The sequence below is a fragment of the Sceloporus occidentalis genome, unplaced genomic scaffold, assembly GCF_023333645.1.
Source record: "Sceloporus occidentalis isolate IW3139 unplaced genomic scaffold, rSceOcc1.0.p SCAF_54, whole genome shotgun sequence".
In the NCBI taxonomy this organism is placed as follows: Eukaryota; Metazoa; Chordata; class Lepidosauria; order Squamata; family Phrynosomatidae; genus Sceloporus; species Sceloporus occidentalis.
The window spans coordinates 3,799,310-3,817,664 of record NW_028317034.1 but is presented as its reverse complement, the minus strand read 5'-3'; the positions used below and the strand labels follow the sequence as shown (position 1 = coordinate 3,817,664).

At 38.9% G+C, this 18,355-nt stretch overlaps 1 protein-coding gene across 1 annotated transcript in view; it reads right to left on the bottom strand.

Moving 5' to 3' along the window:
* The window catches only part of LOC149288041 (protein broad-minded-like), a 121,788-nt gene that overhangs the window by 11,110 nt on the left and 92,323 nt on the right, over nucleotides 1–18,355 (bottom strand). Inside the window, exons 29-33 of the mRNA XM_089492173.1 lie at nucleotides 9,137–9,200; nucleotides 6,605–6,720; nucleotides 6,099–6,253; nucleotides 4,241–4,381; nucleotides 978–1,166 (exon numbers count right to left, since the gene is read on the bottom strand). Of these exons, the coding sequence (XP_089348299.1) occupies nucleotides 978–1,166; nucleotides 4,241–4,381; nucleotides 6,099–6,253; nucleotides 6,605–6,720; nucleotides 9,137–9,200 (665 nt within the window). The remainder of the gene's footprint in view (nucleotides 1–977; nucleotides 1,167–4,240; nucleotides 4,382–6,098; nucleotides 6,254–6,604; nucleotides 6,721–9,136; nucleotides 9,201–18,355) is intronic.

Sequence of the window (18,355 nt, the reverse complement as noted above, 5' to 3'; positions counted from 1 at the left end):
AGGAGGGCTACAAAATTAATAAGGAGATTGGATGATATTAGTTATGAAGAGAGACTAAAAAAGTTACAATTATATACACTAGAAAAAGGTGTCTTAGGGGGGGATATGATAACATTATATAAATATATGCAGGCCCAATATAAAGAGCTCTTCAGTGACCTGTTCATTAACAGAAATGTATAAAGAACAAGAGGCCACCCTCTGAGACTGGAAAAGTGGAGATTTCATAGACGACAAAGGAAGGGATTCTTTACAGTAAGGACTATAACAGACTATGTATATGTAACTATGTCTGTGTGTCTGTCTGTCAGTGTCTGCCCTGGCCTCCGCCTCAATGCTTTCCTTACTCTGGGCTATCAGTTCTTATTTTTTTCTAATATTGGGGAGGGGTATCAGTCACGTAGCTGGATGTGTCCCAAAGTTGCCTATGAGGGTTCAAATACTCCATATCAATTTTAAAGATATTAACAATAAGGTTTGCATGTAAACTTCTTACCCCTTCAATGGACCATGATTAGAATATGTATGCAAATACATACAGATGTCATCCCATAGCTATATACATAGAGCATTTATGCGACCAATGAGGTGTACCTTGAGGTATTTTGGTACCAGCTTCATTTGTGAACTTAATGTCCTTTGATTGATAAACTGCTACAATATGCCCATATGTACAAGATATGTATACAGCCAAGTTACTGAGATGGAAAATGTCAAACGACACCTAGCAAGATATTACATGTCAAACCATGTTTATTGTTAAGTTTCAAGTTAAATACATTCAATGATTATATAATGGAGTCTTCTATCAGGCAAAACCTTACATCATAAAACATGTAAAGTTACAGAAGCATTTAGGACATTAAAGGTCTCATCATTAGATGAAAAGAAATAGCAACAGGTAATAATAAAATAATTATGTAAGGAATTTAAATTGCAAACAATGTTATATAAATAAGTCTAATACCCGTACTTACTTTCAAATAAACTTGGAGGTCCTGTGTTTGTGTGTGTTGAAGAATTTCTTGCTGTAAGTGTTTGAAAATGGCTATGCACACGTACACTTGATAGTCTGTTCCAAGAAGGATGCATACCGCAATGTAATGGCATATGTCCGGCCAATCTAAGTAATTCCAGAAACACTGACTGAGCCAGTGCTGACAGATCTGAAAACATGAAAAATTAAATTCATGAAAATGTACCTTCTGAAAGATTTAAGGACTAAAAATGCATATATTAAAAAATAAATTGATTAGTCACTTTTCCACATTCTAAATTTAATTTTCAGTTCACAACTTCCTTTTGTTTACCCCTTAGTAATCCTAACCCCCAACATTCCAGGTATCCAAATTGGGACACCTGTATTGGGTGCATGGGGTGGGAAAGCAGAAGATGCTGGGCTGATCGAGAGCGATCAGAGGATCTCCACAACCGACCTATGCGCTCCAATGCCAATCAATTCAATAATGCATGCACTATAAATTTCACAGAAAGTGTATCTTTTAGTCTTTAATGTTTTAAAAGCCGGCAACAAATATTTGTAGTTCTAAAATGGGAGGATAAATAATACATCTCTATTGACAATTAATAAATTGAATGGCTGTCCTTCAATCCTTCAAGTAAAATAAAATCACATGAATTATTAACTGTTTCCCTATACACAACGTGTATTTGAAAGAAGATTGATGTTTAGAGATGCCATATCTTGGCAGACAATGTGTTTTACTTTACACAAAAACTTAAAAAGCAATTGCTAATGCAAAAGTACACACCAAATCATTGAAGCAAATAATGCCAACATCAGCAGAACAATACAGTATTAATTGCACTTTCAAAACCATACACAGTTGAGCTTGATAAATCATAAATAAAAACACTGTGCTCTTGCCTACGTGTACATTTTTTTTTACGTAAACAATTACATTTTTACTTGACCTCTTATGCAAAGGGGTTTGTTGGATAAAGTAAGAATTGACAAAGGGAGTTATGTTTTAGCTTCCTCACTCCTCTATACATTATAAAGGTTCAACCCCAGTGATCTTCTGCTTCAGGAAGCACTTGGTTGGCCTTATAAAAAAGCATTGTTAAATAAGCGAGCATTCTCCAAAGTCTTCTACGTTGAATTACAAATTATACAGGGCCAGCTCAGTCAGTCTTGCTGGAGACACTTGCTAGTGTTGGCACATAATGATTAGTAAAGTGACAGTTAAAACTGCACTTCTCGCTTTAGATTCCGACCTTTCGTTCACCCTCTACATTCAAGTCTGTCTCTAAAAACTGTTGTCTCCATCTTAAAAACATTGCCCACATCCGTCCCTTCTTAACACAGCATGCCACTAAGGCTCTTGTCCATGCCCTGATTATCTCCCATCCTGATTACTGTAACTCTGTCTTTTAGGCGGTCTCTTAACCGTCTCACCCCTCTACAATGCACCATGAATGCTGCTGCCAGACTTATCTTCCTCTCCCATCACTTTACTAATGTCTCTCCCCTCTGTCAGTCTCTTCACTGGCTGCCTTTGCGCTTCAGGATTCATTTCAAAATCACTCTTACTTTCAAAGCCCTTCAAAGAGATTCCCCTCCATACATCTCCTCACTCATCTCTAAATACACCGGTCTCTCCGCTCATCCAATGATCTCCTTCTATCCTCTCCTCTGATTTCTAGCTCTCATGCACGCTTACAAGATTTCTCAAGTCTGCCCCTATCCTCTGGAATGCCCTCCCCCGGCCTATCCTTCTCTCCCCCTGCCTTCGGTCCTTCAAAAATTCCTTCAAGACCCACTGAAAAGTTCCGGGTAGGGGTCTAACAAAGCCCCTATGTCAAAGAATGAAAAGCACTTACATTGATTTCAATCAAAACACTTTTCTGCCACTGATTGAATGCCTTGAGCAGCCAATCACTGTAACAAAAAACAGCGGGGACAGGAAGCTATAGCGCTGCAGGTACAGCTTCTCGCTAGGGCAAGTATTGGATTTCTTTTTCTTTATAGGTCAACGTAATGCATATAGAAGTACTTACAAAGTACTTTCATATACATTGATTGTTCAGGGGGCTCCCTGAGGCACCCTTTCAACTACAATATACGTCTGAGTTGTTTTACAAGTATGCAGTAAACACGGATGCTAGACATGGCCTAAGTCACCACAAAAAGGAGACAATTATATACGCTTCTGATTAACTTTTGAACCAATAAACTTTTGGGATAAAGGGGAGCAAAGCATTTATAAAGAAAATGTCTGCTAGCATTAGGTCATATTTTTATATACACTGTTAAAATAGAATGCTATATAATATTAATACTGGATGGAAATATGCAAGATTTCATTAGACACATTAGACATTGGTTTGAGTATCTTAAGCCTGTGTTAAAGGAAGTATGGTTTGAAAAACAGCTAAAAAAATGTTCTTTCAATTTTCCCAGCATGTAATTCACATATTCTAGATGCATTCATCTAAGTGTTGTATTAATACATTTTCAAAGGCAGTTCACAGCATGTCCACTACGGTGGCAAAAAAACACTGTGGGGGATAAGGATTAAAAATGCCAAGAGCCTACACAGGTAGATTTATGTTCAAAAAGAGCATGTGAAAAATATTCAATTAAATGTAAATTTGTTGGGATTAGGAGAAGGGAAGGGGAAATTTATTTTGATATTAAATAACTGCAAGCATTAACCCCAAACATTCCTCTTACAAAATATAGCATATTCAATATTAAAACTGCTTGTAATATGTTGTATTATTTTATTATATATTATTTATAGAGTTCTAATTAACCCACACAAAGGGACCCGTTACTTACAAGATGAGCTCTAAACTCTATGAATCACCCTGAAAAAGTTATGTTAAACTGGGTTCTAGTGGCCTCAATTTCAGCTCAGGGGGTTCACTAAATGCCCATCACCTCTTTAACCACAAGTAACACCAAAGCAAAGTCCATAACCAACTAAAATATCTAGATTTTAAGATGTAGCTAGGTGTAGATAATATTCAAATGTTAACAAATACTGCTAATGTAAAACATTTTTAACCGAAGACTGTAGGTAGATAAGGTAAGTGCTGTTTGATTTAGTGTTAAGTATTTGAAACTGAATATTAATCTTTTTGAATTAAACAGTAGGTGTAAGAGTAAGAAGACATGATGAAAAGACATTATAGAAAAAACTCCACAAATTTCCATTGAAATTTTCTTTTAAACAATGAGAATGAAAGTGTAACTAGACATGTGAAACTCTACCTGGGAGGGTGTAAATCCAGACATACGGAATGCTGAGAAGACAAGTGGCACCTCTATCTTCATCAGCATCTCAATGTAGTGAGCAGTACAAAAATATATTGGATGGATTCCAGACTCTGCAATTTCAGCAGGAAGATGTCTCTGAAAAAATGAATTCCATGTATTCAGTCAATGCACTTAATTTGATATCAGTGCCAGCAGTACAAAACTGTTTACCCTTTCACTAGGGAAGTAGTAATGCTGGAATGAACAGACACTGTAAGGGACATTTTACCAACTTATTACCAACTCCACCACAAACAATATTTTGAAATATTTTTTTTTTAATATCTTTATTTCTTTGTATATTTAACAATTCTTTAATATTGGTTAAATGTTTAAATATTTAACAAAATGTACGATATATCAGTATGACTTCAATACATAGTTGCAGCAGCACTGTAACGGAGTATCCAACTACTCTACCCCACAGGGCTGGACTGGCCCACAGATGCATCAGGTATCAGTGTGGCAGAGTCTGTCCTGGTGTGTGTGTTTGGGTGTCTATGTGGCAGAGCCTGTCCTTTTGTGTGTGTGTTTAGGTGTCAGTGTGGCAGAGCCTGTCCTGGTGCGTGTGTGTGTGTTTGGGTGTCATTGCGGCACAGCCTGTCCTGGTGTGTGTGTGTTTGGGTGTCGTTGGGGCACAGCCTGTCCTTGTGTGTGTGTGTTTGGGTGTCTTTGCAGTACAGCCTATCCTGGTGTGTGTTTGGGTGTCGGTGTGGCAGAGCCTGTCCTGGTGTGTGTGTCGGTGTGGCAGAGCCTGTCCCGGTGTGTGTGTCGGTGTGGCAGAGCCTGTCCCGGTGTGTGTGTTGGTGTGGCAGAGCGTGTCCTGATATGTGTGTTTTGGGGTGTCATCGTGGCACTGCCAATCCCGGTGTGCGTGTTTGGGTGTTTGCGTAGCAGAGCCTGCCCTGGCGTGTGTGTGTGTTTGTTTGGGTGTTGGTGCGGCAGAACTTGTCCTGGTGTTTGTGTTCGGTCATCCTGTAACTTAACTTTTTTTTTACTTATACAGATATAGAACACCCTCCCGAATTGGTAGACCACCTGAGAGAACAAAACCTTCTAGGTGGGAAAGTAAAGGTTATTTACTTTCTTTCAAATTGCATATCTTTTTACAAAGGTAAAGTCGCAGAAACTTGTATGGTAGTTGGGTTCTTCAAAGTCAGAAAAATTCAATAGTAAGGCTGGTTTTACTATGCTCTATAGGGTCGATGTAGTATTAGGACGATCGAGTGGTATTAATGGCCAAAAGTTTTGTTGAAGTTTCTTATTTTCTTTTAAAGAATATTGTGATGAAATCACGGTTTTGTTCCACAAAATAAAATGTAACTTTTTCATCTGAAAGCTTTGATTCCATAATATGTATTATATCTCCTTAACTTATTTGGGCCTTTTAACACTTTTGGTTTCTGGAAGTTTAATAATAATAATGTTATAAAAAGAATATGGGTACAAGAGCTTGACCACACAGTAAAATATATCGGATGTGCAAGTGTTTTTCATTTTCAGTCCAGCCATGCTGTCCCATCAGAGAGCTGCCCTGAACAGTATTACTGTGCAACGTCAATGTTGACACCACAAGTGGCATGTGGTAGGAGACAATAAACCATTCGTCACAATTGACCCCTTTAACTGTAAGACTAAGTTTACACCAAGTGTCCTTTATGATCACCCACCCATATTTGATATGGTTTCCAGCATGTACATGTTTCAAGAACAATAAAAACAAAACAAATGAGGAGCATTTTAAAAAGTTGATGTTCCATATAAAAATACACATGATGCTTTTTTTCTTGTTGATATTTAGAAGAGTACTTACAGAAATGTGAAGACGTGGCAGCCAAAGATATGCTGAGGGAAGAAGACTGAAAAATTTCAGGAGAAATGCTAATGCTTTCTCACTGTCTCCTGACATTATCAGGAATACAGAAGATGCAAACCAGTCATGACCAGAATAGCTTCCTTTTAAATACCCTGGTGCAGCAACAGTCAAGGATGTTTAAGACTGAATGAGGATTTCTGCTGACAGCAAAATACAGTATTTAGCATTTTGTTAAAAATGTTATCTTCAGTAAAATGCAATCTGATTCTAAATAACATTTACTGAATATAATAAGATTATACTGTTTAAATTCAAACTATATTTGTATTAATAATTTTCACAGGGTTTATTTAAACAAAATCAAATGTAATCAATGCTGTTTTTTCCTTCTAGTGCTAATTAACAGCGCTGTAAAAAATATATACTAAAACTGCAAATTATAAACAACAAGCTCACAGGTTCCAGAATTAAATAATAGTGATATGTAAAACAAAAAAGGATACGTAATGTGGTATTGGGGAGAGCCCTTTGTTGTCTGAGAAATTTCTCACATTTCTTTAGGAGTTCAATAAGATCTTGCTCAGTGGAGTTACTGAGAAGGTTTAGATGCTTACCGTACCTTTAAAAAAAAAATGTATGTTAAAGCAATGCACTCAGAATAGTGCAATAGAACTCATACACTTCTACAGCATGACCCTCTCATGTGTGGTCATTATGTCAAAACTACAGTACTCAGTTATACTCTTCCCTGTCATGGAACAGACACCGTAAGATACATCACAACACTTATTCCAGCCCACATTCTCCCTAAAACTGTAATATGTTGTTAATGTTATACAAGCCATAGGTTGCGTCATATAAAATAAATTTAGTGATTTAAGTAATGGTGTCCCAGCAATCTCTGCACATATATTATGCCGTATTACCATGGGGATTATTGGTCATACTGGAAGATGCTTAAGTCATATGTCCAATCATAGTGGTGGTGTGTAAATGGATATTTCCATTAAAAACTTCACCCAACATGTCAGGGATTTGCTTTGGAGAAGGAGCAAATACTTTATGTAGTGGAAGAGATGGTGTGTGGGTAGAGGTGAACCAAGTCATGTCATTTGATGGGCAGTGTAGTGTGTAGAGGTAGTGGGTGATGTTGCAATGTGTATGGGATATGGGTAGTGGCTGCGCATCCAGGGCAGAGAGGATTGTGGGGCAATATAATGTGATATATGCATGTATAGAATTAAAATAAATATCGGATAATTTCCTTTTGCTGCTTCCGATAAACCACAATAAACTGTACTGATTTAAGAACAAATGGTGCAATGGGTTAATATTTGGGAAATTTTCGCTGGTACCTACAAATAAGATGAAAATGTACTTTATTTTTAGACAGTATTTGTCCCAATACTAGGGATACAGAAAAATTACAATGTATAATTGAAAAAAATGCCCTGTACAGTTGTTAAAGAAACCTCTGCAACTCCTGTAGGAAGGAAACAAAATTATACATGCAGATTTTCTTCTCGGAATTTGATCTGTGTTTACACATTAAAATTGCATTACAGTGAATGTTATTAAAATAGATTACCTCTTGCTTTGATAGCTTGAAGTGCTGGAAAGTTAATATTCATATGTAGTGCATATATGAGACAGATTTTCTCATGTTTTTTTATAACCATAAAGTTCAAATTGTAAAAAAATACATATATATATATCTTGATATTAGAAAGATAGTGCTGAAGACACTAAGACTAAAAGAGCACACAGAATAATATAATATAAATTATATTCAAAAGCACTACTTAAAAGGAGCGAGTTTTATGGCAATGAAACAAAATCCTAAAAAATATTTTGGGGAACTAAATGCAGCCAATTTTGAGCCAACAACTTTAGGACAGTAGAATGGTTAGTTCCACCTTGGGAAACCATTGACAAATGTTTCATGCAGCCAACTAGCTGCAAAGATAAAGTTCCTTACAGAATGGAAAGGAAACCAAAGCTTAAAAAAAACAAGGCGAGTCCTTTATTGGCCAAAATCATAAAAAATACACCATTTTCTAATGTCATGGTTAAACTTAAGCTCCCACAGGTCCTGCTCCTTTTACAGGGTAGGGCTTCTTGACTCATTTAATAGGGCAGCTGAAATAAGGGGTTTCCTTACTTTTGCTCATACCCTAACTTTAAGTACTGGCAGTTTGCATTATTTTACATTGTTTAATTTCAAAAGACAGACATATTTAGGCAAGTACTAATTAGAACTGACAGTTTTCCTCTGGGAAATGTAGGGTAGAGACAAGAATTACAGCTTTTTCTTTTACGGTTTTGATATAGGAATGAGAATGAAGTGAAGACCAAGCTGGTAAAATGTTATCCAATAAATTACATTGTTAAGTAAAGTGCTAATCTACTGCTAAAGAATACAACATCTGAAAATTGGCATTTTCTGCCTGCCACAAGAATTCCAGGGAGAAATTGCAGATTCTAGTAGTTTTCAAATTCCCCACAGGTACAGAAAGTTTGCAAAACATAATTTTGGAGATCATTTTCTACATTTTAATTTTCCACATTTTCTTACTTGGAAAGATACTGGTGATTGCGAGAAAAAGCAAAAAGGCACAAGTATCCTATCCCACCTTCCGAAGTTATCCCTACTGCCACAACAGACAGCTGGGCAGAAAATCATCTGCTGCTGTTTTGCAGAAGGGCATACTATTTGTTTTCTGAAGCAAACATTCATATAAAACAAATAGTCCTAAAAAAATCAACAACTGTCAGGTAGCTGAGTTACAATATTGAGTACTTAATTATATGGCACATCACCTATTGTTTATTAGCATATTTATGTATTGTGGGAATGTTTTTTCCCCAATATATGTTTGTAAGAAATCGTTGGCTTAGGTTTGCAAGATGATTGGAGAAGGTAGGGTTCTAATATTAAAAAGTTAGATGGAATAGATAAATGTTCCTCGCACCATTTACCTATAAGAAGTTGTCAAGTAGAAGTGGTAGAAGAAAGAAAATACAAAAAAGCTTACCTAATGACCATTTTGACACCTAGATGTTGAACAGCAGGTAGAGTTTCATTTTGCACATCTTCATCTAACAAATACAAAAAAGAAAAATAAGGTCTTTATATATACCTGATTTGGAAGAAATGTTGACAACATTCTAATATCCATTCTCTGCAACACTTTAGTTCTGTTATGCTGTGACATCTTGATTGTGTAACGTTGACTGTTCTGTGACGTTACATCACTATATATATGTGTATAGGTACTTTAAATGTACTTCTAAACCGTATGTAACATAGTAACATAGTTCATAAGGTTGAAAAAAGACCAAAGTCCATCAAGTTCAACCTATATACATATTGTGTCCCTACTGTGTTGATCCAGAGGAAGGCAAAAAAACCCTTATGAAGCAGATGCCAATTGCCCCATACCAGGGGGAAAATTCCTTCCCGACTCCAAATATGGCAATCAGAATAAATCCCTGGATCAACGTTCTGTCCCTATTAATCTAATATCCATAACTTGTAATATTATTGCTTTCAAGAAACACGTCCAGGCTCCTTTTGAACTCTTTTATTGAGTTTACCATTACCACTTCCTCTGGCAGAGAGTTCCATAATCTCACCGCTCTTACTGTAAAGAACCCCGTCTGTGCTGGTGTAGAAACCTTCTTTCCTCCAACCGTAGAGGATGTCCCCTTGTTATAGATACAGTCCTGGGTATAAATAGGTCCTGGGAGTGATCTCTGTACTGTCCCCTTATATATTTATACATAGTTATTAAGTCCCCCCTAAGCCGTCTTTTTTCCAAACTAAATAACCCCAATTCTGATAATCTTTCTGGGTACTGTAGTCCTCCCATTCCCCTTATTACTCTGGTTGCCCGTCTTTGAACCCTCTCCAGCTCCACTATATCTTTCTTGTACACTGGTGCCCAGTACTGTACACAGTATTCCATGTGTGGTCTGACTAGTGACTTGTACAGTGGTAGAATTATTTCCTTGTCGTGGGCATCTATGCCCCTTTCGATGCACCCCATGATTTTATTTGCCTTAGCAGCAGCTGCCTGACACTGGTCGCTACAGGTAAATTTACTGTTAACTAAAACTCCTAAGTCCTTTTCCATGTCAGTCGTCCCCAGTGTTTTCCCATTTAATACATATTCCCAGCCTGGATTTTTCTTCCCCATGTGCATAACCTTACATTTATCTGTGTTGAACCTCATCTGCCACATCCCAGCCCAAGCCTCCAACCTATGCAGATCCATTTGTAATCGTGCACTGTCCTCTATTGTGTTAACCACGTTACAGAGCTTAGTATCGTCTGCAAAGATTGATACTTTACTATACAATCCCTCTACAAGGTCATTAATAAATATATTAAAAAGAATAGGACCCAAAACTGACCCCTGTGGTACCCCACTAGCAACAGTAACCCACTCAGAGTATGTACCATTAATAACCACCCTCTGTTTCCCATCACTGAGCCAGTTACTTACCCACATACACACATTCTCCCCCAGCCCAAGCATTCTCATTTTATGTACCAGCCTTTTATGTGGCACCGTATCAAATGCTTTGGAAAAATCAAGATATACGACATCCAGCGATTCACCCCGATCCAGTCTTGAGCTCACCTCCTCATAAAAGCTGATCAGGTTAGTTTGACAGGACCGATCCCTTGTAAACCCATGCTGATATGGAGTCATACACTTATTTTCATTGAGATACTCCAAAATAGCATCTCTTAGGAAACCCTCAAACAGTTTACACACAACAGAAGTTAAACTAACAGGCCTATAATTCCCCGGGTCACTTTTTGTCCCCTTTTTTAATATTGGCACAACATTTGCTATGCGCCAGTCCTGGGGAACAGACCCTGTCACTATAGAGTCCTTGAATATTAGAAATAGGGGTCTGTCTATTACATTACTTAACTCCCTTAGAACGCGGGGGTGAATGCCATCTGGACCTGGTGATTTGTCTATTTTGATTTTTTTTTAGGCGGCACTGCACTTCTTCCTATTTCACATGTGTTCATTCATTAAAGCAGAATTTGTGAAGTTTTACTTCACTTACTGCAATGTAGGTTATAAAAGGGCAGCAGCACTCGTCTCGACTTGTGTAATGCATAGTTACATCACTGTGATGTCTTGTACTCTGAATAATGCAGGACAGAGCACCTTATTTGTCCTGGAAAATCTTGGCAAGGCCATCGTCTCATAATGCATGAGAATAAGGCTGAGATCAAAATCAGTTCTTAGTTAAATGATTAAATCCCTATGCACAGCAGAGGTAATATATGTGGGGCGTGAGGTATGGGAATATTGGTACCCCTTCCTGTAAATGCTGATACTTAAATACATTGACCTTTTACCAGCAGCAGCAGTTTACAGCAGCGGTTTACTGTTACAGAGTGTTTCTTTGCACTGGAAAAACAGGTTTCTGCTTGTCCTCTGTTAGGATATGAGGAGCTAGTGTCTTAGTAGATAGACATTTACGTAACACTCAGAGGCTCCCCTTCATTGGTGGTTCATTGTGCTTGTATATTACCGAATGAATAACCATGCTCAGTACAGATACTTTACCCACCTTCCTGTGATTGGTAGAGCAAACATCTTTGCTCTGTACCTTGGGTGAAATGTGTGTTCCTTGCCTTTGTTAACCCTAATAGTACAAAAGTTCTGAGCTTCATAAGAATCTGATTTGTGAGATGGTCCAAGCCTGTCTCAAACATTATCAATCTGATGGCATGAACACAGTACTGTTGTGAATGCTGCTTTCAGTTAAAATACATTTCTCCTTTGGTGATTGACAGGTCTGTCTTTTTAACATTAAAACTGAATAGGAAAAACCCTGAGACCAAGAGACAGTAAGTTCCCTTAACCACTTGTGTCTGTTTGTATAGGCTCCAATGCATTTTTTTCAGAATGCAAATCTATGTATACTTTGCTTTTTAGCATTTAGTTTAATTTTACATTTCCTCTATCTGAAAGCATTAAGCATACCTAAAGTTCATATGTTGCCGTTTACAAATCCTTAGCATATAGTAGACATGTGCAAATGGGCCAAAAATGATTTCGATTAATTTTTTGGATCCTTTTTGGCCCATTCATTTTTCGGCAACAAATTTCGTTCCATGCCCATTCGATTTGGCCGAAAGTTTGGGAGCATTTTTAATTCGGAAAGGAATTTGTTGCCCGTTGCCCACATTCACTTACTCTCTCACACTCTTATTCTCGTTCACTCTCTCTCTCATGCTCGGTTTCCCAACATTCTCTGCCAATCCTTAATCTTCTTTGACCACATCTCCACGCACATAACCCAGCAACTTCTGACTAAATGGCAGCGCCGTGGTGATGTCCTCCCCAATCCTCCAATCAGGGGAGAGGACATCACTCCAAGGTGAACTGAGGGTAATATGACGGCGCTTGCACGAATGTTACTACACTTCTATCATGCCCAGGTTCCAGAATGAGTGTGATGTTAGCCGTGCTGGAATCTGGGTATGCCTTGGCATGATAGGAGTGCTATTGCTGTTTGTAATCATGTATATTTAATATAGCAATCACACTCCTATCAAGCACAAGCAGCCAACACACGCACATCACTTTCAGCCTCCCTGTGCCCTGCCCCCCTACTTACACATCCATGCTATCACACACACACATATTCATTCCCTCATTCACGCAGATCTTCCAGTGCCACTCGCAGACTTTGTTTCCCTCTGTGTCGCTCGAACTCTGAGTGAACTTCTCTGGTCCTCCCCAGGGGAGCAGGAATGGAGCGGAGTCATATGATGTGATGTACAGTCACGTGACTCCACTGGATTCCTGTGTCTCCTCGACGGAACAAGAGACGCTGCTGAGCAACACAGAGGTAAGCGGAAAAAAAATCTACTACCACTGTATAAGACGCACCCTGTTTTTACACCCCAAATTTTTCTCAAAAAGGTGCATCTTATTCATGGGGAAATACGGTACATAAATGCTGGTAATTCCAAAAAGCTCACTTATTTTTTCTTGCCAGTGTAAATACAAAAACTGCACACCTACCTATGTATAGATCCATCTGTATGCATATATTGATAGCATGCAGAAGGTGAATTAGAGTGTTTTAATGTGAATATTTACATCCAAGTTGTCATAGTACCTTACTTTTACCACCTGAAAGTTCATTTTGCTTAAGAATTCAGATCATTTATTTGCAGCATTGTTTAATCAGTGTGTGGATAGTCTCGTAGTCTCGAATGAGAAAAGCTGGAATTAATTTAGTTTTAATCATCTATGCTTTGTAATAGCTGTCTAAAGTTTCTATATATTTAATACGCTTTGAAAACTTTGATGTTTTAATGGAGCTTCAATTTCAAACTATTTTTGATCTTCACATTTTTATAGGATTCTGTGCAGTCCTCTGCTCTTTATGATTATTTTACTTAATTTTTTTATAGATGGAATTCTGAGATGAAAATGTTATGTTGGGCTATTTATGAAGGGTAATTAAGTAATTTTAGCCAGGGTCTTTGCTTCCCCCACAACAAACAGTCAGGTCCCACATAAATGCTTTCCATTTGTTGTACAAGAGCTGATCCTGGTGAAAACAATAGGGATAAAAATTGCAGCGACTCCTGGAAGACCTAATACTTATGATTTAATAACTTATTAGCCTTGCAGCAGTTCTCATTGTAATGCAGTTTTTATTTAACTTAATGTACATTTGTCATAGTCTAACTAAAGACTTCCTTTTACGTGTCAGGAAATACAGGCTTGTTTTTTTATAACTGACTGATGCATCAAAGCATTTGTCAAGAATACTGTTGTATATCAAAGCAGCAACATATGTCACAGACCATCAATATCTGTCTGAGGGTTTGTACCAAAAAAATAAATAAATTGGACTTTGTGTTGAAACACAAGTAGCTTAATTATATATATATATATATATATATTAGGGCTGCAACTAACGATTATTTTCATAATCGATTAGTTGGCCGATTATTTTTCCGATTAATCGGATAAAAAAATGAATGTACATTTTTCATTTATTTAAAATAATTTAATAAACAAATGATGTTAAATAAAAACAGCAGAATAAAAAAAAAAACTGATAAAATGCATTTCTTGTCTTTATTTCCCAACCAGCCCCCCCAATTTATGCACATTTGAGCACAGGCTTGCCACGCTGCCTCCCAGACATGCCACTCCACGCTGCCTCCCACATATGCCACGCTGCCCCCCACATATACCACTCCACGCTGCCTCCCACATATACCACTCCACGCTGCCTCCCACATATACCGCTCCACGCTGCCTCCCACATATACCGCTCCACGCTGCCTCCCACATATACCGCTCCACGCTGCCTCCCACATATACCACTCTGCCTCCCACATATACCACTCCACGCTGCCTCCCACATATGCCACTCCACGCTGCCTCCCACATATGCCACTCCACGCTGCCTCCCACATATGCCACTCCACGCTGCCTCCCACATATGCCGCTCCACGCTGCCTCCCACATATACCGCTCCACGCTGCCTCCCACATATGCCGCTCCACGCTGCCTCCCACATATACCGCTCCACGCTGCCTCCCACATATGCCGCTCCACGCTGCCTCCCACATATGCCACTCCACGCTGCCTCCCACATATGCCACGCTGCCTCCCACATATGCCACTCCACGCTGCCTCCCACATGTGCCACTCCACGCTGCCTCCCACATGTGCCACTCCACGCTGCCTCCCACATGTGCCACTCCACGCTGCCTCCCACATGTGCCACTCCACGCTGCCTCCCACATGTGCCACTCCACGCTGCCTCCCACATATGCCACGCTGCCTCCCACATGTGCCACTCCACGCTGCCTCCCACATATTCCACTCCACTCTACCCCAACATATGCCACTGTGCCTGATACGCCTTATACCCCCTGATACACCACTCCATCCTCCCCAGACATGCCACACTGCCTCCCAGACATGCCACGCTGCCCTCCCCACATATGCCTTATATATCGTATATGCCTTATACCCCCAGATATGTCAACTCCATCCTCCCCAGATATGCCTTATACCCCCCAGATATCTCATAGTCCCCTCAGAGTCACAGACCCGTTCACAGCACACTGACACCATACTTTTATAAATAAGTACTGGGTTAATCTTCACTGCCCCCAGGATTTAGATTCCCCTTAGTCTGCCCCCCTTTACCTCTAACTGCACCTTAAGTTAACTTTAATAAATTAATAAAATTAACCCTCAGTCCTCATCATTAAATTAACACTAAACACCCCATTAACCATAACTACCCCTAAATTAACTCTAAATACCCCATCAAACACAACTACCCTAAATTAACCCTAAACACCCCATTAACCACAGCATCCCCTAAATTAACCCTAAACACCCCATTAACCACAACTGCCTCAAATTAACCCCAAACACCCCATTAACCACAGCTGCTCCTATATTAACCCTAAACACCCCGTTAACCATAACTGCCCCTAAATTAACCCTAAACACCCCATTAACCATAGCTGCCCCTAAATTAACCCTAAACACCCCATTAGCCATAGCTGCCCCTAAACACCCCATTAACCATAACTTACCATAACTTCCCCTAAATTAACCCTAAACACCCCATTAACCATAACTGCCCCTAAATTAAACCCCACCTCCCCTAACTTTCAGCAGCCCAAATATTAATTTTATACTTACAGTTAGATGAGTGTCACAGCCATGTGGTTCTGGCCTTCTGGGAGAAGGAAGGGGGCGGGGCCAGTTGTCACAGTGATTACAGGGAGGGGCTGGTAAGTAGGAGCTGCTGCTGTGAGTCACTGAAACGGTTTATATAATGAGGGGTATTTTTCAGAGCGTTTGCTCTGAAAAAACCCTCATTTTATAATTGATAAAAATCGATTCAACTAATCGATAATGAAATTCGTTGGCAACGATTTTCATTATCGATTATTATCGATTTTATCGATTAGTTGTTGCAGCCCTAATATATATATATATATATATATATATATATATATATATATACATTATTTATTTATAGACATGTGAGCACAGGCGTAAAGCCAAGTAGCTCCTTACTGTACTAACCCCTTCAGGACCAGGTTGTCTTTAATTGTGTTCTAAAAGTGCGTGTTTCCCTATTCCTTGTATGTATTTTGTTTACACAGTGGTTGCAATACAAGGTGAAACAACGACACAAATACATTGAGTTAAACAGTATCATTCAAATAATTTTTTTTTTTTCTTCTACCCTTTGTGACCAACATTTGTTCAGTGTTCATGTTTAGCTGTAATTTTCTTCTCTCCTCTCTCATTAACTGTACTCACACATATTATATATCTTTCTTTAGATACCATTTTTTGGATTATTTTCATATCTAATTTACTATCATGAATTAATAAAATACAGTGGAAAATTTAATAACTTTTTATGACTTTAATTTGAAAAATCTTTTTGCTCAGCTACAAAAGCTAATGTAAAAGCAAAATACTCTAGATTCGGAAATACTACTTTCTACTTTCATAAGGCAATAAGTATAGCATTTGCTATTCCAAAACCATTTTTTTTCCAAATTTAGTCATCTAGCTCCCACGTCCCATTCGCCCATCTTTGAAACAAGCCGATTCAAATTGCCCAATCAAACCAATTTTTTTTTTTAAAACTAGACATCCCAGAGTATTTCAAATGGTGGTGTTTTAACAATTTCTATGCTCTAATTCTACCATAAGCCTTTGTCAAAATGTTGAAAAGCCACCATTTTCTTGCCCAGAATATAAGTGACTGCAGAAATAAACCCCACTATTTTATGTTAAGTAATATCACCCAAGTTAGTTTATCTGCCCCCAATTCAAAATTAGCCACTTTTCTTTTAAAAGTGCTTTCTTTCAATTTATTTTAGGTAACTTGGGGGTGCTGTAGGGGGTGGTATTGTTTTATATATATTTTTTTACATATTTTATTTTTTTACTTTTTTTAATGACATTTATTTTAATTTAAATATTGAATGTAATGGCACTCTATTAGAGCACCTTTACATTTGATCTGACAGCTGGGCCCCCACATTTTCAGCAGCTGTCAGGCCTCAACTTGATTCAACCCTGCAGGTGTCAAAACGTAGGGAATAGGTCCTTGATCCATAAGGACCATTTTTTTGTGATACGCATAGCAAAATCATTTTGAAATCATTAGCTGGGAAAAGTCATACAGTATTTGAGGCCATTACTGGCATGGGCCTTATTAAATAGGTTTCCACTATATCTGTTATAAGCATTATGATAAAAAATTGTATGTGGAAGGAAAATGCTAGTCAAGTTTCATGAAAATATAGGGCTAAGTTAGTCATGCATAATTGACTTTTGATAGAAGAGATAGACAAAAAAAATTCAGCTTTGAAAATGGGCAGAAAGCAGTATTTTCTACTCTGGAGAAACTTTTGGGGAAAAAATCTTATTCCTGCATCTACGTTCCCACCAACATTTATGTCACAAGCATGTGCCTCCTCAAGTAACTGTTGCTTGCTTGAAGCATGCCATACTTACCGATCCAACAGTGAAATTAATTAATGTATTTTGCAAAATCAATTTAGCCCTGCATGCAGAAGTTAACACTGCAAAGAATATATAGTAACTTGCATAAAATTAAGGCCCTGAACTTTGACCCCCTTTTAGCCACCCTCCATGCCGACCTAAGTGGGCATTCCCCCATGTGTCCTGGTTTGGCAGGGTTAGTGTCCTCAAAATGAACGTCCTCCCCCGCTTTCTTTACCTTTTTCAGGCGCTGCCCATTTTCCTCCCCCGCTCCTACTTTCGTAAATGCCATAGCGCCTACCTCCGTTATATTTGGCGGGGCAAACCTGCCCGGCTCTCTTTCTCTTACCTGATGAGGCCCAAAACGTCTGGGGGGTTGGGTCTTCCTAACCTGGAGTTATACTGGAGGGCTGCCCATCTTCGCCGTGTGGTCGAGTGGTCTGTGGGCTCGAGACGGCCCTGGCTCCAGATTGAGGCGGCGGCTCTCTTGCCCCCTAGAGGTTCTACCCTGGATTGTGGACCCACAGCGTTATGTTACTTTGGCGCCTCACCCATTAGTTACGCCCACTTTGAAGGCTTTCCGGGGGGCTGTACAAATAGGCGGTATCTCGTCGGTTCCCTCTCCTCTCTTCCCTATTTCGGGACATCCGGATTTCGTGCCAGGGGGGGTTACCAGTCGTATGTCGTCGCTTCTCC